Below are 17,575 nucleotides of genomic sequence, written 5' to 3'. Positions count from 1 at the left end.
CCCGATGGCCTCATGCCTCCTGGGCTCCAAGAACGTCCTGGCAGACAGGTTGAGCAGGTCATTCGTGAGTCACAAGTGGTCCCTGCATTGGGACATAGCCTAATCCATTTTCCACACATGGGGGTTTCCCCACCTGGACCTGTTTGCCACAGCCCAGAACGCCAAGTGTCCCCACTATTGCTCCCTCCTGCTCCCTCCCTAGGAAAAGTAGGAATAAGAGATCCTCCGGAAAAGTCTTTATTTTCCGGAGAATCACGTCTAAACTGGCGCTTTTCTCCGGCTTATCTCCAAGCCGGAAAAAAGCGGCAGCCATTTTTAATGCAAATGCCGCGGGGGATATTTAAATCCCCCATGGATTTGCCTATTCCAAAGTCTACATTAGCATCCCTTTTCCGGAAAGGGGTCCCAATATAGACACAGCCTTTGTGTTTTTGGCAACTTGTTCCTCAAAATCTTTTTTGGCTTTTCTTGTTACATTTTGACACTTAAGTTGGAAGTGTGTCTGTTCCTTTCTATTTACCTCACTAGGATTGGACTTGCACTTTTTAAAAGATGCCTTTTTTCTCTCACTGCCTCTTTTACATGGTTATTAAGCCATGGTGGTTCTTTTTTAGGAATCTTATGTTTTATAATTTGGGGTATACATTGAAATTAGGTCTCTATTATGGTGTCCCTTTCATACAAACATTGTATTTCATGTATAATGTAAAATGAGACTACGGTTTGATGAGATCGTGATCATGGAAGATTATTACATGACATTAAAACAAACTTAGCATCAAAGCTCTTTTAAATAACGTTATTTCCTTTCCCAGGAACTGTGTGGAGTCAGAATATTTTGAGCCTGATTTATCATGAAGGCCATCGGGATGGAACAGAAAATATAGAACTAATAGACAGAGTTCCATGGCTGGAGTATAACTTACGTAATGTTGATTATGTCAATCGTCCATCACCTCGGCTCTTTGCTACTCACCTGCCTTGCAATTTAGTTCCAAGAGATCTCAGGAACAGGAGAGGAAAAGTAGGTGATACTATTTTCACAATTTAATTAATATTACCCAGGAAAAGTTCTGGCTTTCAGCAGTAAATCAGCCTGAATTCTCAGAGCCAGACTGTCTGCCTTTCCCACAACAACCTTTGCAGAAGTATATCTCCCTTGGATACGGATGGGGTTCATGTTACTCCAAAGCCCCATTCTATGTCCTAAAGCCTGCCAAGGGGAAGGTTCAATCTAGACCTCAGGACATCAGTGCCCAATTTTATTGGAGATCATTTTTATTGGAACTGCTGTGCTTGCTGTCTGGACCAGGAAACAGAGCTCCTTCTGTATTATGATAGCTCACCCCAAAAGAGCAATATTGATGGGTATGATCATTATAGTCTGCTTCGTATATGTAAATTGCAGTGTCCTTGTTGTGGTGGTGTTTGCAGCTATGACCGTGTAAGTTCTGCTCTTATCCATGTTTTATGTCTCCTGCATCTTGAAATATCATGAGACTCCTTGCCAATGGAAGGGAGTTGGCTTGGGCCAGATGCAGGTCAAGAGGAATCCAGAGAAAGGATTTCACACTGAGCTTTTTCCCACTGAAGGTGTGCAGTGCTCCTCTGCCTTACGGTTGAGGAAGTGGGAGAATTGCCTCATGGGAGCAATGCCAATCTCTTACATTTCCATCTACATAGTCCATGAAAGGGGCTTCTGTGCACCCACTTCCATGTGAGACACCCTCTTAGCAGTTTCTTTATCTCGGTTGCAAAAACACTCCAGTAGGGGGAGCAGATGCACAGAACAGAACCCTACTGTGCATGAGCTCCATCAATGAACCTCTCAATGCATAGGTACCTTCCTCCTCAATTGCTTTATTGTTCAGTCCCTGTCTCCCGAGCAGAAAGACTCCCTACGACTACAGTAAAAATCAGTTGAACAACATCTCTTATGCTGCACAAAGCACAGTTTTAACTATAGACATAGGAAAATCTTGCTTAAGTCAAGCATTTTAGCATGACTTATTAAACACGATCGACAGGAATGGACTGGCAATCAAAATAGGTCTGGAAAATGGGTTGAGAATGGCCCCCTTCCCTCACTGCTCCAGCCCCCTTTGCCCTCTTTTGCCCTGATGCTCACCACCTGACCACCCTTTGCCCCCGTTTCTCTCATGCCCCTGTGCCCTCACACGTGACTTGCTCTATCTCCACCTTCCTCATGCCCACCCCTTCTTTCAAGCCTTCCCCCAGTACCTCCCCCTTTCCCCTCTAGCTCCCAATGCCCTTATCCTCTCTTCTCCCAGCATCACCCTGTCCCCCGTCCCACTGACACCTCCCCTCCTGCCCTTTTCCTCATTGTCTCCACTTGGCTCCCAGGCATTTGTCTCTCCTCCACCCTGTCCCTTCCCCTTTCTTCTCCTGACCTGTCCCCCTCCCCTCTGCACAAGCCCCTTCCTCTCCCACTCCTTTCCCCTATTTTTTCCCTCCCTCTCCCCCACCTTCTGCCTTCCAGTTTGTGGCACTGGAGTCTGTGATCAGGCCCCAGAATCCCTGCAGCCCTGGCCCCGGCTGCTTTCAGGGCTCAAGACCACTTGCTGGGCCTGGAGCTGGGTCGCGTGGTACAACTCTGTGCTGGGTGGTTTTAAAGTCCTGGACTGTGACGTCATGCCACTCCCGGGCGTCTCCTCTCTCAACTGTTGCGTGGCTATTGAGCATGCCACGCCTGAGCTCCCTCGGCCCAACATGCCCCATACAAATATTGGAATAAATTGCCAAGGGAGGTGGTGGAATCTCCCTCTCTGGAGATATTTAAGAACAGGTTAGATAGACATCTGTCAGGGATGGTGTAGGTGGAGCTTGGTCCTGCCTTGAGGGCGGGGGGCTGGACTCGATGACCTCTCGAGGTCCCTTCCAGTCCTATGATTCTATGGCCGATGCTGGGGAATTTAAAATGTGGGTCTGTGGCATCCCATCACAATCCCCCTCCTCTTCCAGCTCCTACCAGCCGGCCCTTCGGACGATGGCCCACCGGGAAATTCCTGGTATCCCGACGGAGCAGTCCGCCCCGACGATAGTTATTACAATTGTCTACAAATAGCTCTATCCACAATTTTATGAAAAAGGGGCAAATTCATGCTTACTGGGATTTTAGTCTGAGGATACTTTTTTCACTGAAATTATGTATCAAACACAATACACACAAACACACATCTGTTACTCACTTGATAGTGATTGGTTATTAAAAGGAAAACAAAATCTAATCCATTTATTAAAAAGTTTCAGTTCTTTTAAGGTAGTACACCTGTAACTGCAGTCTATGTTAATATTTGTGATTTTTATTATTACATCTTCCATGATTTTAAAATATTTTTGCTGCCTTCTTGCTGTGCAAAAGACCCACACAAACAATTTAAAAAGTTGAAGACCCACCAAAATGATGAATCCCACTGGGATTATCAGCCAATGGGACTATCAGCTGCAGATAGCTGGACACACGGGCAGGAGAGGATTTGGAATTAAAGAAATGCAGTATTGACCCTGACTGTGCAGAAAGTGCTGGCAAGGCACATAAGAACCATTTATTTAAAAGCAGAATAAACAATAGTATCAAGCACATATTTTAATTCTCCTCATATGCAGAGATTTTAAGGGTTCTTTGCAAGAATAGAAATTGTATAAAACCTACAAATTTTTAGGTTTATTGTGTCCTTGTAATACGTCTGAGATTGTCACTGTTTTTACCTTACAGGTTATTTATGTTGCCAGAAACCCTAAGGATGTGGTGGTTTCCTATTTTCATTTTTCCAAGCTTGCTGTCAAACTTGAGACAATATCAGATTTTAACATTTTTCTGGAGACGTTTTTAGCTGGGAAAGGTAAGGCATCATTTCCTGCTAAAGAGCCATGACCTCTGCACTGACCACAACCCATATAAGCTAACTCTGTGGATAAATTACATAGAAGGTGGAGCTTGTCAAAATCCTGGTGCCCACTCACAACTGGTGGTCGAAGGCTTCAAGTAATGCACTAACTCCCACGGTTCACAATAGAGGTTTTATGTGAAAAGAATGGCAGAGAAGCTGCACGGTCACGTGCACCGCATCAATCAAGACAAGTCACGTCATGAATCGCAACTGGGAGTTCAGTCTGAACCCTAACAGTGATGATTTCAGTGAATTTCACCTGTACTTTTGCGCTCAGATAACAGAGGTGAGGAGATGAGGATGAGCCTTGTACAGAGAACACACACAAATACTTTTCTACCGTTCTCTTTCTAGTTTCATAGATTTCCATATCTATTTTGCCTACTCCTCAATCCCAAATCACTGCAGATTGGACCTCTGTAAATGAGTCAATCAGGGGCCCTGAAGGCACCCCTAGCTCTCCGCCCCCAGTCCCGTGCTCCCGTCACCCGGTGAACCGCCGTCCGGCGTCCCAGTCAGTTTCACTATCGGCCCAAGGGGCCTCTTCACGGTCAGAGGCCTCCCATAGCGGGGAGAGGGGGGTCCGGGCCTGCCCCCTCTCACGGACCCCAGCCCAGGGCCCTAAGGACTCAGACGCTTGAGCCGTCTGGTCTGGCTGGCGGGGCGTCTGCCATAATGGGCCAGCCCACAGGCTCTCTCTGCCCGCCCTGGGCTACTTCCTCTCCCCGCCGGTCTACTATGTCTGCGCCAGTGGCTTACCTCCTCGGTTTAGGTCCCACCCGCTGCGCTGTGTCGTGGAAGGGCTCTCTCCGAGCTCTCCCCTTCACCGGTGATGCTCGGGGGTTTAAATGTCCACACCGCTTGGCGCCGGAGGGGGCTCTGCCCCCCATGCATGGGTCCACTTCCGGCTGGGCAGCGAGGGCACGTGGTGATGTCGCCCCTGTGGTGACATCCCTCGGGATCGCCGTCTGGCCCGGGTACCTCGTCGTGGTGACTGTCCAGGAACAGCTGGCGCACCGCCGGCCGGTGGGCACTAGGGCCGCTCGGCCCGCCGATCGTGGAGCAGCAGGCTCCGGAGCGCCCGGCTTCCACTCGAGTGCCGCCGCTCGCGGAGCAGCCTCTCTGGAGCACCCGGCTCCAGCCCAAGTGCCGCCATGTACGTGACTTCCAGGGGGACCGGAGTGCGGGGCGCCTCTGCTCCGTCACAACCTCCCTGGACCGGCATTACTGGGACCTGACCAGTCCCGAATGAGAAAATTTGCACACCATAGGAGGTCCCCTGCCACCAACCCCCAAATCTTTCTCAGCAGCCAACCCTGCCTCGCCCTGCCCATGCAACTTGGCTGGGCTACTTGCCCAGCTACTGCAGGATCCCTGGGAAGCAGAGGTTCCTGCTTTTGCAGCAGGCTTCATTCCTGCACAGCCAGGGGGTCTGGAGCTTCAGTCCTGGCCCCACACAGTCCTGGCCCCATCCCGATGGAGCCTTGAGAATCCACTGAGCTCTGACCCCATCACCATGCAGCCAGGGGAAGCTAAGGAGCTCTGACCCTGCACTCCTTTTGGTTGCCGTAGGGGCTCTGGACTCAGCCCCGCATGGCTGTAGCCTGCTGGAGTCTGCTCCGGGGCTCCAGTCCCAGTCCTGCACTGCCCCTGTGCTGCCCTCACCTCTGATGCCCTGCCGGCTGGTCCTCCTGTTACTGGATCTTGAGGGGAGCAGCCAGATCACTGATGCACCCATAGGTGGGGGTGTTGGCCCCAAAAATGGTATAGAAGGAGGCCATGTGAGGTATTGAATAGAAGCTTACTGTCTGATAATCCTATGTACGCTGTTCATGTGTTTGTATAATGTCTGTGTGTGCGGCACGGATATTGCTGGGGTGACAGAGGGGTTTTGCTCGTGAGGCTTCAGGCAGGCTACTGAAGCGCTCTGTGGGACTGGTTTGTGGCCTGTTTGGAGAGTTCACCAGTCTGGGAGCTGTTAGGAGCCCTGGATTTGAGCAATTCGCCATGAGCAGACGCCCTCAGCTGTGCCCGGGCACGTCCCGGTCCGTCACAGAGGTACAACCTGTACTTATACATCCGAAGAGTGGAAAGACTCAGCTGGTGCCCATCTAGCTCCTGAGTTCTCTCATGATGTCGCTGACAATGCAGAGTTCTCACCAGTGCTGTTTGTGCCACACTGAAAAATTAAGTTCATATTAAATAAATTGTACACATTCTTCTGTGATTGTTCTTAGTGTGACTATTTTCTCTGCACAGGAACTTTCAGACCAGACTGCAGCTTGATCTTCCCTAAGCTTTGAATCCTTTGTCTCTTTGTCCAGCATAGCAATTTTCCTAGCAGGAGAGAGCAGTGTGACTCCTCTCCAGCTGTTAGTCAGTGAGATCACCCTTCTTCAACACCCTCCAATAAGTCCAGGTTTTAACCTCTCAGGAGGGGTCTCTTTTCTCCACATATTGTAACAGGTCTGTCAGTTTTATGAGGGTCATGGGGTCCAGTTCTTTTAGCACTTCCGCTGTGATTTAATCTTCTTGTGTTTGTTGTTTTCCAGCTGCCTATTTGCAGCTCCCCAGCAGTGGAGTTTCTCTAGACTCTCTTTCCCCTTTTTCAGGACCTCCCCGGTTTTATCTCCTGGGGGTTTCTCCATCCCCACCAGCCAAAAGAACACTGGGTGGGGGTGTATCCCCCCAAAATTCTGCCACCACCCACAGATCCTTGTACCAGTTGCACTCCTGCGGGCGTCCCTTTTCCTGTGCCCCGTTCTCTTCTGGCTTGGGGTCAGAGTCAATCTTAACATCCTGCTAGACCCTCTGAGCCTCAGTTTTTCCAAGCTGCTCAGTGGAGTTTGAGTCTTCTATCTAGAGAGCTGCTGAGTTCCAACTTCCCCTTTTGTCCTTCTAAGGGGTTTTGGGTGGCCATGGCCACCATGAATCCTTCCCCTCTGTCTGCTCTTTCTGGGCTCTGTCGCCTAGCATGCTCTGATTCACTACTGCCTGGGCTTTGGTCCCCTTTCCCCCGGGGCTTCCTAGGCTAAAGGTCCCCACTCCCTCTTTCGGGGCATCATTAGTTTTCCTCTAGTTGGTGGGTCCTAGTCCTTATTTAATGCCCTTAGATGTGGAAACTCCTCTGCTACTCTGACCTGTTTCCAGTTAAAGGTGTCCTGCACTTCTGGGAGCACTTGGGTCACTGGGTTTGACCTCTTATCAGTATGCGTACACTGTGTGGCCAATGACGATGATTTACCTGTTTCCTACGTATAAGTGAGCAGGCTGACGTAGTGTACACTAGACCCCTCAGGGGTTTCCTCCCCACCCTCACTGGGATGGTGGACAGCCTCTATCCCTTTGTCCACACACCAGCATGAAACTAGCAATAAGATTCGGACCTTTGCATTCCATATCCAGGCAATCCTGTTTTTTGTGTCCTAGCTGCCCACACAGCCAGCAAATTATCATGCTGAGTCTACTGGGTGTTCATCAAGGTTCCTCCTTCCTGTCCAGGCCTTTCCTTGGAACAGATTCCTCTGGCTTCCTCCCCAAGACATTGTTCTCAGAGTGTAAACTCTCTCTGTCTGGGGGACATGTATTTTTGGTTAACTTCTCTGCATTGGCATATATTTCTTGGTCAGCTTCTCTGCATTGACCGTCGTGGGCTGGTGGCATCCGACCCAGACTCAGATATTCTTGGAGAGGCCCCATAATAATTATTCTAGGATGAGTGTCCATTATTTCCCCCACTGATCACATTTTTGGCCTCACCAGTGGCTGGCCCAATCCACGAGCTTTCGGTGACTGTCCAGGGCTGCACAGCTGCAGGCCATCTGGCCGCTCTGAAATTTTGGCAACGATTTCCACCCGCAGTCCCATCTGGTCGAGGATGGCTGCCTTCACCATCTCATAGTTCTGGGCATGCTCCTCACCAGTGTTCCTTCTAAGCTGTGTGGCAGCAAAATTTGCCAAGTCCCCCTACTCTCCCTCGCCGGCGCAGACACCAGTAAGTCAACCCCAATTGTGGACCGATCCTGCCAGACTCGGGGCAGGCCACCAGGGTGTAGGGAGCACCTAGGACGGAGACCTTGGGTGAGGGATGACGGAAGGGCGGGTCAGCGGCCCGGCTCGGCCCGGAGGGGGTCGCCCCAGCGCCACGCCCCTCCACATAGAGGTAAAAGTATAACCTTTATTAGTCAACATGTAACTGTCTGTCTGTCTAAAGAAAAAAATAATCTGGTTTTGTATACTGAGATTGGAAGATTGACGTGGCATGATCTGTATCTCATGTTAAACGTGAAAGTAAACTAGGAAAAGGTTATGAATAAGAACATACCTGAAATAATATCTCAAGGGCCCAAATATCCCCCCGGCAGCAGAAGGGGAAAAAATCTGAAATAAGGACCTATGCTCCTTTGATTCTACATGGTCAGCTCTGCTGATGGGTATTCTGGGATGCAAACATGCCAATAATTGAATGGCTGTTCTGTTTGAGATCATTAACATTTATTTCTATACATATTCTCCTTCCCAAGTGTCTCCTGGCTCATGGCTGGATCACATCAGAGGCTGGTTCACCCACAGGGATGACTTCAACATTCTCTTCCTTACCTTTGAGGAGATGAAGAAGGTGAGACCAGTCAATCACTTTATAGCTCTGATAAATAGTAAACAAATGCCTCCCTTGTTCCCTGTTTTTACCACCCTTACTCATGCTGAGTTGTGCTTTAGTCTGTGAGACGTTTCATTGATTGCACAGAAGAAGGTACATCTCAGTGATTTCAGTGAGTGTCCTTGTAAAAGTATGTCTCAGTGGAAAGGGGGAAGAATCAGAATAATTGGGTGAGATCCTTAACTCAGTTTGGCATTCAATAGCATGTAAATGCCTAGTTCACTATATCATAACAGATCTCCCCTACTTCCAATTTGCAATGGTTTGCCTTGCTATTCTTCTGTCAAACTTTCATGCTATTTTACACACTGATAGGGTATGTCTACACTATGGGATGAGGTCAAATTAAGATACTTTAATTGCATGGCTTCAACTACTTTAATTGAATGGCTGAAGATGAAGAACCTTAACTCAGCTTTTGGTGCTGCCCACGCCGCAGAAACCTAAGGGAGAATACTCTCCTTTCGACTTCCCTTATTCCTCATGGAAGTAGGGCTACTGGCATGGATTGGAGTGCCCCTTTCAGTTCAAATTAGTGGGTCTTCATTAGACCCCCCTAAATCTAACACTGGAAGGTTGACAGTAGCAGCTTCGATCTTCTCTGTAGTCTAGTGAATGAAAATCTTACTTATGAAATTGTGTAGTAAAGTTTAAGGTCCCAACGAAGAAGTCACCTTTATTCTTCAGTGCTCTAACCCTATTCTTCATTTTACACATTTGTTTAAGGATCCCGTTAGCCTTTACTCAATCTCTTTATTTAGTTTTTTTTATTTCTTAAAGCTAGGAAACTCACTTTAAAATAATGTTCATTTCAGGATCTCAGAGGCGCTGTGCTGAAAATCTGCAAATTCTTAGGAAAGCAGCTAACAGGAAAGGAACTGGACACAGTCGTAGAAAAGGCTTCATTTGATAACATGAAAAGGGATGCCAGAGCAAATTATGAAAGCATGCCAGAAAGTGTCCTGGAACGAGGCAAAGGACATTTCCTTCGCAAAGGTAACACAGCGGCTGCGAAGTCTAATCAATATTTATTCTTCCTAATCCTGGTTAGGTCATGTTGAGGCTATCAACCAAGGACTTCCAAACACAACTTTCTGTGCTTGGGAAATAACTGGATTTAGGGAATTACTACTGTTATTTCCAAAGAGTTTGATTAGAAAGAGCTGGACAAAAACTGGTGAAAGGGTTCAATGATAAAACTATCAGTATTTCAACAAATGAAAATTGTCAATAAGCTCTTTTAGGGTATGTCTACACTACAGTGTTAATTCGAGTTAACTTTATTCAAAATAGTTTATTCGAATTAAGATAATTCGAATTAACACATCTACACAGGTAAGGCAGTGGCAGCCAAGTCTAATCAATATATAATCTTCCTAATCCTGGTTAGGTCGTGTTGAGGCTATCAAACGAGGAGGTTTAGGATGGAGAGGCGGGAGGGGGAGAAGGAGTGGGAGGAGGAGCGGGAACTGGGAAGGCAGGAGGAGCAGGAGCAGCGTGAGGCAGCACGCTCTGCACCTGGGTGTGCAGATGGGCACAGATGGCATGACCCTGGGCAAGCAGCTCCCACCGGAACTCCTGTTCTTCCTGCACCTGCTGCTCCATGATGTGGGTCTGGTCTCGCAGGTCCGCAAGCTGCTGCTCGTGGTACCCCTGCAGTGTTGTGGTGTTCCTGCGGAGCCCTTGGGTGTGGGAGAATGTCCCATGTGGGGTGGTGCGCCCTGCACGTGCAGGTGGTGCGGCTGTGGAGAAAGAAGAGAAGTGGTCAGTTCTCCCTGGGGACACAGTGGGTGAAGCCCAACCCCCCCTCTGCGAGGAGAGGATGACCGTGTCCTGCACCGTCAGAACCATTGTGCTTGCCCAGAGGCCATGTTCAGAATGTCCAGCTATCCCTGGGATTGGGAGGTTCCCCGAGACCGCACCCATGCCCCTGTGCTGTGTATAGTGTGGCTGAGATGGGGGGAGGTGCCTCCTGCCTCTTTGTAGAGGGGTGTGTGTGAAGGGAGGGTGTCCTGCTGTGTCCTGCCCCAGGGTCCGGACTGTGTCAGGTTTCTTCACACACACGTATGCCTATCAGGCCACAGCCCCTGGGTGTCATGCAGCTGGAGCCACCTTCCCAAGGGTGGCATGGAACATGCTCGCACGTGCACAGGTTGCTGCGTGATGTATGGTAGGCAAGGGCTACGTGCGGGGTCTCTGTTTTCCCTCCCCCGAGTAGGGGATGGTGATGGCACTTACTTTGTGTGGCCTTCACGGACAAGCCTGCTGACTCCGGTGCTGGGACAGCTTGGGGGTCCTGCCAGCGTGGCACCCTCGGTGATATCCCTTCTGCCATGCGCAGTTCAGGGCCGTCCAGTCAAGGCTCGCTGTCCCCTGTGGTGGTGCGGGCCATCCTGCCCCCCAGGATGGGGTCGAGGGCAGGAAAGTAGGGGCAGGTGTCAGCCACTGCTGAAGCACCGCCCCTGGTGGCCCTGGCGTATGCCTACCGCAGCTTCTTAACTTTGAGGCGCACCTGCTCCTGCATGCGCCTGTGGCCCTTTCTGGCTATGGTGGCCGCTTTCCTCTGCCTAGTGAGGAGACCATGGACATTGGGGGCCTCCCCCCAAACCTCAAGGAGGACCATGATCTCTGGGTACAGCTGAGGACATCCACTCAGGGCGAATTGCTCAAATTCAGGGCTCCTTACAGCCCCCAGACTGGAAACCCTCCCAAATAGGCCAATAACCAGTCCCAGAGCGCTTCAGCTGCCAGCCTGAAGCATCACGAGCAAAACCCCTCCGACACCCCAGCAATATCTGTGCCCCAGATGGCCCCAAGCCTCACACACAGGTGAGGGGCCTAGAACCCAATCTCACCTACCCCGAACAAGTTCTGTCCAGTTCCAAGAAACCAGACAGATCCCAGGTCAATTTATCCTCTGGACTTTACCCACAAATCACGCTGAGCCAATCCTTTAGCATCTAACATCTAAAGACTTAGTGCTGCAAGGAAGAAAAACATGAGAGTAAGGTTGTTAAGGATAGTACGTTACATGCATAGAATCTCCCAGTTCTCGATGCAGGCTCTAGCAGAGATGTTATAGCTGCTGGATTAAAAGTCCTTGTTGCACATCCTAGGTTAGGATGGGTCCACAGGTCTTTCTGGCTCTTCGATCTCAGCACTGCTGCCTCTGGGATCAAGTGCTGAGCTGAGTACAAGATGGAGATGGCCACATGGCAAATTTATACCTCCTTCATGGTTTCTTCCAGGCTGGCTAGAGAGCCACATGGCCAGTGGCCAGGTGTGTCTTTGGCCTTCATAGGCCCATTGTTCCCTGGAGCTTTGCTCATTAGCATGTCCATAGGCAAACATTCCTAGCTCATTACTCAAGCACATTCAGAGAGAATTCCAGTCCCCATACAAAGTACAGATCCCTAACTCCATACACAGACATTATACAGATATATAAAGAGCAGATACTGAATCAGAAGAAAGTAAGCTTTTGTTTGACCCCTTACATGGCCCCCTTTTTACCACTTTTGGGGCGAACACGCCCCCATAGGTGCAGCTGTGACCTGGCTGCTCCCCTCATAATCCAATAACGTGACAGGGGTGTTGGAACTGATTTGTCTCTGCAGTTGCTAAGAATAATTTAGAGCACAGAATTAACCACACATAAGATCTAAGGGTGTGTTTATACATCACCCTGAACTCAAAATAAAACTGCATGTCTTATTTTGAATCTATTTTGAAACAGCGTATTTAGAAATTGTTCTTCTAACATTTGCAGTGACATAAATCAGTACAAGGAGATAAGAACTGAGCTATATAAAACTACCGGTATATAAAGCAGATTGAGTGAAATTATCTAGAAAGAGCAGGTCAGAGAGGAGATGTATGCTCCACTGGAAAAAAAATCCAGGGGAGGGGGACGTTTTACTGTATTTGTCCAGCTCTCCATGTTTGGTAATGTACCTCCAAAGCCCTAGAGAGGTAAATTCTTGGGAGATGAGAGAGGAAGGGCCTGTCTGGGAAGAAAAGGGATTGAACCCAACCAGAAGCAGTCACAGCCTCTTACCTGCACAAGTGATATTCAGATTATAATAATATCTGCAAGTGGCCTCTAATCCCCAATTCTCCGTCTGTGTCTCCTGCCCCAGGGACCATTGGAGACTGGAAGAACACAATGACTGTGGCGCAGAGTGAAAGGTTTGACAGCGTTTTTAAGGGAAAAATGAAAGAGCTGCCTTTCAAGTTCATCTGGGATATTCATGAAGATCTCTAGTGTGGGCTCCAGTTGGAGACAGGTGACAGTACACCACAGGGAATGAAAATATCTCTTTGTCACAGGTGTTCATAAAAATCCATTGTGCTGTGCAATTAAAGATTTGAAACCTGCAAAATTTTGTACTTCTCACATGTGTTTGCACATCATGGTGAAAATCCAGTTCTAAGGAAAGGTGCCCCGTTCTGTCCCAGCTGTCCAGCAAACCTCAGTAACTGAACTGCCCTGAGGCTGTGGTTGACAGCCTGGATACCAACAGCCTGCAAACAGACATGAAGGGTATGTCAAGACTACATGGCTCTGTCAACAGAGCCATGTAGATTAGTTTACTAGACATACCCAAATGAAGCGGCGATTTAAATAATCGCCGCTTCATTTACTTTAAAATGGCTGCCGCGCTGAGCTGATCAGCTGTTTGTCAGCTAGGCACACTAGTCTGGACGCTCCGTGGTTGACATCAAAGGCATTTGTTGACTTTCCCGGTAAACCTCATCCCACGAGACATAACGAAGCAGACGACAAATGCCTTTGATGTCAACTGCGGAGCGTTCAGACTAGAGCGCCTAGCTGACAAACAGCTGATCGGCTCAGCGCAACAGCCATTTTAAAGTAAATGAAGCAGCGATTATTTAAATCGCCGCTTCATTTGGGTATGTCTAGTAAACTAATCTACATGGCTCTGGCGACAGAGCCATGTAGTCTAGACATACCCGATGTGTCCTGAGTGTCTGTGCTACACTGCCCTAGGTCAGAGCTCTGACTCCAGCTAACACAAGAGCCCCACTCAAGTCTTGGTCACCCTCTTATCTCATACATACTGACCGAAACATACTCCCTGTCCTGAGAGTTGGCCATAGTAGGTGGAGGCCCCTTCTTGATGTCAAATAAAAAACATGTTTTTCCATAAATACAAAGTCTCTTTATTCAACAAAACTTTGGGGGGGGAGGGGGAGTATGAAACTCTGGGGAGACTAGGGAAAGGAGGCGGGAGAGGGGAGGAGAGTGGGTGGGAGAGGGGAGGGAGAAACCTGGGAGGGGGGAGCTGGAAGGGGGAAGAAGGGAGAGGAGGGGTTCAGAGGTGGGGGTCTTGCTGGACCAACTGTCTCCCAGCACAGAGGATGCAGGGGCTTTGGTATCCCTGGGGGGATAGGGAGGAGGGGATGGAGAGTGAGGAGGGTGTGGAGGGAGAAGTCGGAGTGGGTAAGGAGTGGGAGGAGGAGCAGTAGCTGGGGAGGCAGCAGATGCTGGAGCGGCAGGAGGCAGCACGCTCTGCACCAGTGTCCGTGGGTGTTGGCAGATGGCATGAGCCTGGGCAAGCAGCTCCCGCTAGAACTACCGATCTTCTTGCACCCAGTACTGCCCTGTGTGGTGCACAGCTCGCAGGGCTTCCAGATGCTGCTTTCGGTACCCCTGCAGTGTTTGGGTGGTGCTGCGGAAAACTTAGGTGCAGGAGCATGTCCCGGTTGGGGTGGTGTGTCCTGCTTGCGCATCTGGTGTGGCTGTGGAGAAAGAAGAGGAGTGGTCAGTTCTCCCTGGGGAAACAGTGGGTGAAGCCCAGGCCCCCTCTGCGAGGTGAGGATGATCGTTCCCTGCACCATCAGAGCCACTGTGCTTGCACAGAGGCCAGGTTCGGAATGTTCCGCTATTCCCGGGACTGGGAGGTGCCCTGAGACCGCACCCATGCCCCTGTGCTGTGTCTAGTGCGGCTGTGCCGGGTGGGGGGGGGGGGGAAGAGATATCCCCTGCCTCTGTGTAGCGGGGGCTAGTGAAGGGAGGGCATCCTGATGTGTCCCGCCCCGGGGTCAGGAGCGTGTCATGTCTCTTCACACTTGCGAGTGACTATCAGGCCAAGGCCCCTGTGTGGCAGCCAGCTGGAGCCACCTGCCCAGGGGTGGCACAGCACATGCTCACAGGTGCACAAGTTGCTCCGTGATTCATGGTAAGCAAGGCCCATGCGCACGGTCCCTGGTCTCCCTCACTGCCTCCCCACCCCCAGTAAGGGGACAGTGAGGGCACTCACATGTTGTGGCCTCCCCGGATGACCCTGGTGACTCTGCTGCTGGGATGGCTCGGGGATCCTGGCGGCGTGGCACTCTACGTCTCGGCTCCTGCAGCTCCTCCTCCCCGCCGTGGTCAGGGCCCTCTGCTCCCTGATCGGTGCCCCTCAGAGTACCACGGACCATCCCGCCCTCCAGGATGTGGTCCAGGTCACCAAAATAGGGGCAGGTATCTGCCCCTGTTGGGGAGCTGTCCCTAGTGGCCCTGGCATACGCCTGTCATAAATCTTTTATTTTCATGCGCACCTGCTCCTGGGTGTGCATGTGCCCTTTTGTAGTCATGGTGGTAGCTATCCGGCCATAGACGGCTGAGTTCCTCCGTCTAGTGTGCAGATCATGGACGTTGGAGGCCTCCCCCCAAACCTTAATGAGGTCCATAATCTCCGCATTAGTCCAGGAAGGCACCCGCCATCTCCGGCCCCTGACTGGCTCCTGGGAACTGGGGGGCTGGGTGATGGACAGGTGGCTGGCACTGGCTGCCCAGCTCGTGGTGGGGCCACTGGGTCAGGGGCAGTGACTGCTGCCAGGCCTGGATCTGGCAGGTGCAGTGTGGCCAGAGTGTACCCCTTTAAGGGCTCCGGGGCTGTGAGGAGAGGAGAGGAGTTTTCCTGGTTTGGTCCAGAGTGGCCACCAGGGAAACTGGGAAGGGCTGGACGCCCCCTATTTAGAAATAAGCAACTACGAAGCGCTTATTTCAAATTAGCTATTTCGAATTTGGTGTTATTCCTCGTAGAATGGGGTTTACCAAATTCAAAATAAGTGCTCCACTATTTCAAATTAATTTCGAAATAGCGATTTGGCTGTGTAGACGCTAGGAAAGTTAATTCAAAATAACAGCTGTTATTTCGAATTAACTTTGATGTGTAGACATACCCACTGAGAGTATCTTCAAGGCTTCTTCAGAACTCCAATGTGGGAAAACTAGTCTCCTTGAGAAACCTCCAGAAGATGGGAAAATTTTATTGAATCAAGTTTGACAATGAACACAAGAGTAACACAATGGTTTTGGTGTTCTAGATTTAGTTTATAAATCCAATTTATTTTTCCTTTTCATTATATCCATCCTTTCCAGGCGAACCAAGGTGCACAGGAGGAAAGACTGGCCTCAAGCTAGGAGACTGCCTGGTTTGTGAAAAGGATGATTAGAACTCTTGTTGGGATAAGAATTTGCATGTAACAAGTTTCTTAGTGTGTTAGGCTTAATTAGCATGTTTTGTTTACTCCATTTTAGTAACTTATTTTGGTCTGTCTGTTGTCACTTGACATCACTTAGCTCTTACTTTTTATACTTAATAAAACACTTTTGTTTATCATCAAGGCCAAGATAAATAATTGTTAATTGGAGAGGCGGTGGCACAGCTGTAGCTCTCTCTCTCTCTCTCTGTCTGTCTCTCACTGATAAAGAGATCAAGCCTTGTGAGATTTCTCTGTGTAAGATTTTATGCTGAAGAAGACAGATTTATTTGGGGTTTTGGTCCCTTTTGCGGGCTGTTCACCTGAATAATGGCAAGGCCCTTTAGCTGAGCCCTCCCAGAGCTAAGTTGGTTCAGTTTCTTTGTTGCTTTATTGGTGACACTGTTAAGTCCAGTTCTGGGCCTTTGCTGGGGGAATCCAGAGCTTCTGGCCTGGCAGGACATGGTGGTGGGAGCACCAGAGGGCAGGTAGTCAGGCTCCGCGGTAGATTGGCATGCCAGGGGACAGCCCCAAGGGGATCTCTGTGATTCTGTGTGTCACACTGTGGCTTCCTATTTTCCTATCTGCAATGTCACTTTATTCTTGAAGTCTCTGTCGCCTAGTATGGTACTGCCCAGGCAGATGAACTGTTCTGCTTTTTTGATGCTATGAATATTACTAGTTGTTGGTGGAGTTTTCATGATATTTGTTTTAACATAATTGACTCTGAGCCCCACGTGACCTGTTGTTATTGTTTTCAGGGGTGTCACTTAGTAGTGCACTATCATCAGCAAATGCCACATCTTCTAACTATTTACCCTGGCATTGAACAGAGGCAAAGGAAAAATCTTCATAGATCACATCTGCATCAGCCTTTGATGTGGTGCCACCATGAGCTAGGCAGTACTTAGCAAGGTGAATATTTAGAGAAAAAGCACTTTTTGCGCAAAAGCATCCTTGCCAATCTAGACGCTCTTTTGCGGAAATACTTTTAACGGAAAAACTTTTCTGTTAAAAGTATTTCTGCAAAATCATGCCAGTCTAGACGTAGCCTTTGTGTGTAGACACGTTATTTCAAAATATCTAATTTCTAATTAACTATTTCGAAATAAAATATTTTTAAATAACACTGTAGTGTAGACATACCCTTACTGAGTTATTTAATTCAGATGTATCCAGGGATTTTGTCATATTGTCATGTTTCGGTTCATACATTTCGAATTCTTCTGACTTTTGTCAGAACTACCTTTTTTGTGATCCTTCCCTAATGATTTAACTTCAGGTCAAAAGTTGGAAGATGTTAAAAGGAAAAAGAAAATAGATCCAGGAAACCTCAGTCAGATTGCACACCAGCTATAAATACTCTCCTCTTATAGGAGTGATTTAGCACCTTCTTTATCCAAGTGGAAAATAGGAGCCTGAACGTGTGTGTTGGAGCAGCAATAACCAAGCAGAGAAGGTAAATACCATTTTGTCGTATAATATAAAACTAAAACATTTTTGAGAGTAA

At 49.0% G+C, this 17,575-nt stretch overlaps 1 protein-coding gene across 2 annotated transcripts in view; it reads left to right on the top strand.

Moving 5' to 3' along the window:
- LOC102448569 (amine sulfotransferase-like) overlaps positions 1 to 12,953 on the top strand; it is a 33,977-nt gene extending 21,024 nt beyond the window's left edge. For both annotated transcript variants that reach the window (XM_006123237.4, XM_075924040.1), the window contains exons 4-8: positions 816 to 1,024; positions 3,737 to 3,863; positions 8,435 to 8,529; positions 9,387 to 9,567; positions 12,711 to 12,953. In XM_006123237.4, coding sequence (XP_006123299.2) covers positions 816 to 1,024; positions 3,737 to 3,863; positions 8,435 to 8,529; positions 9,387 to 9,567; positions 12,711 to 12,835 — 737 coding nt within the window. In that variant the 3' untranslated portion in view covers positions 12,836 to 12,953. The remainder of the gene's footprint in view (positions 1 to 815; positions 1,025 to 3,736; positions 3,864 to 8,434; positions 8,530 to 9,386; positions 9,568 to 12,710) is intronic.
- The last annotated feature ends 4,622 nt before the right edge of the window (positions 12,954 to 17,575 follow it).

Source organism: Pelodiscus sinensis, chromosome 3, assembly GCF_049634645.1.
Source record: "Pelodiscus sinensis isolate JC-2024 chromosome 3, ASM4963464v1, whole genome shotgun sequence".
NCBI classification, from domain to species: Eukaryota; Metazoa; Chordata; order Testudines; family Trionychidae; genus Pelodiscus; species Pelodiscus sinensis.
This window is presented reverse-complemented; position numbering and strand designations above follow the sequence as displayed.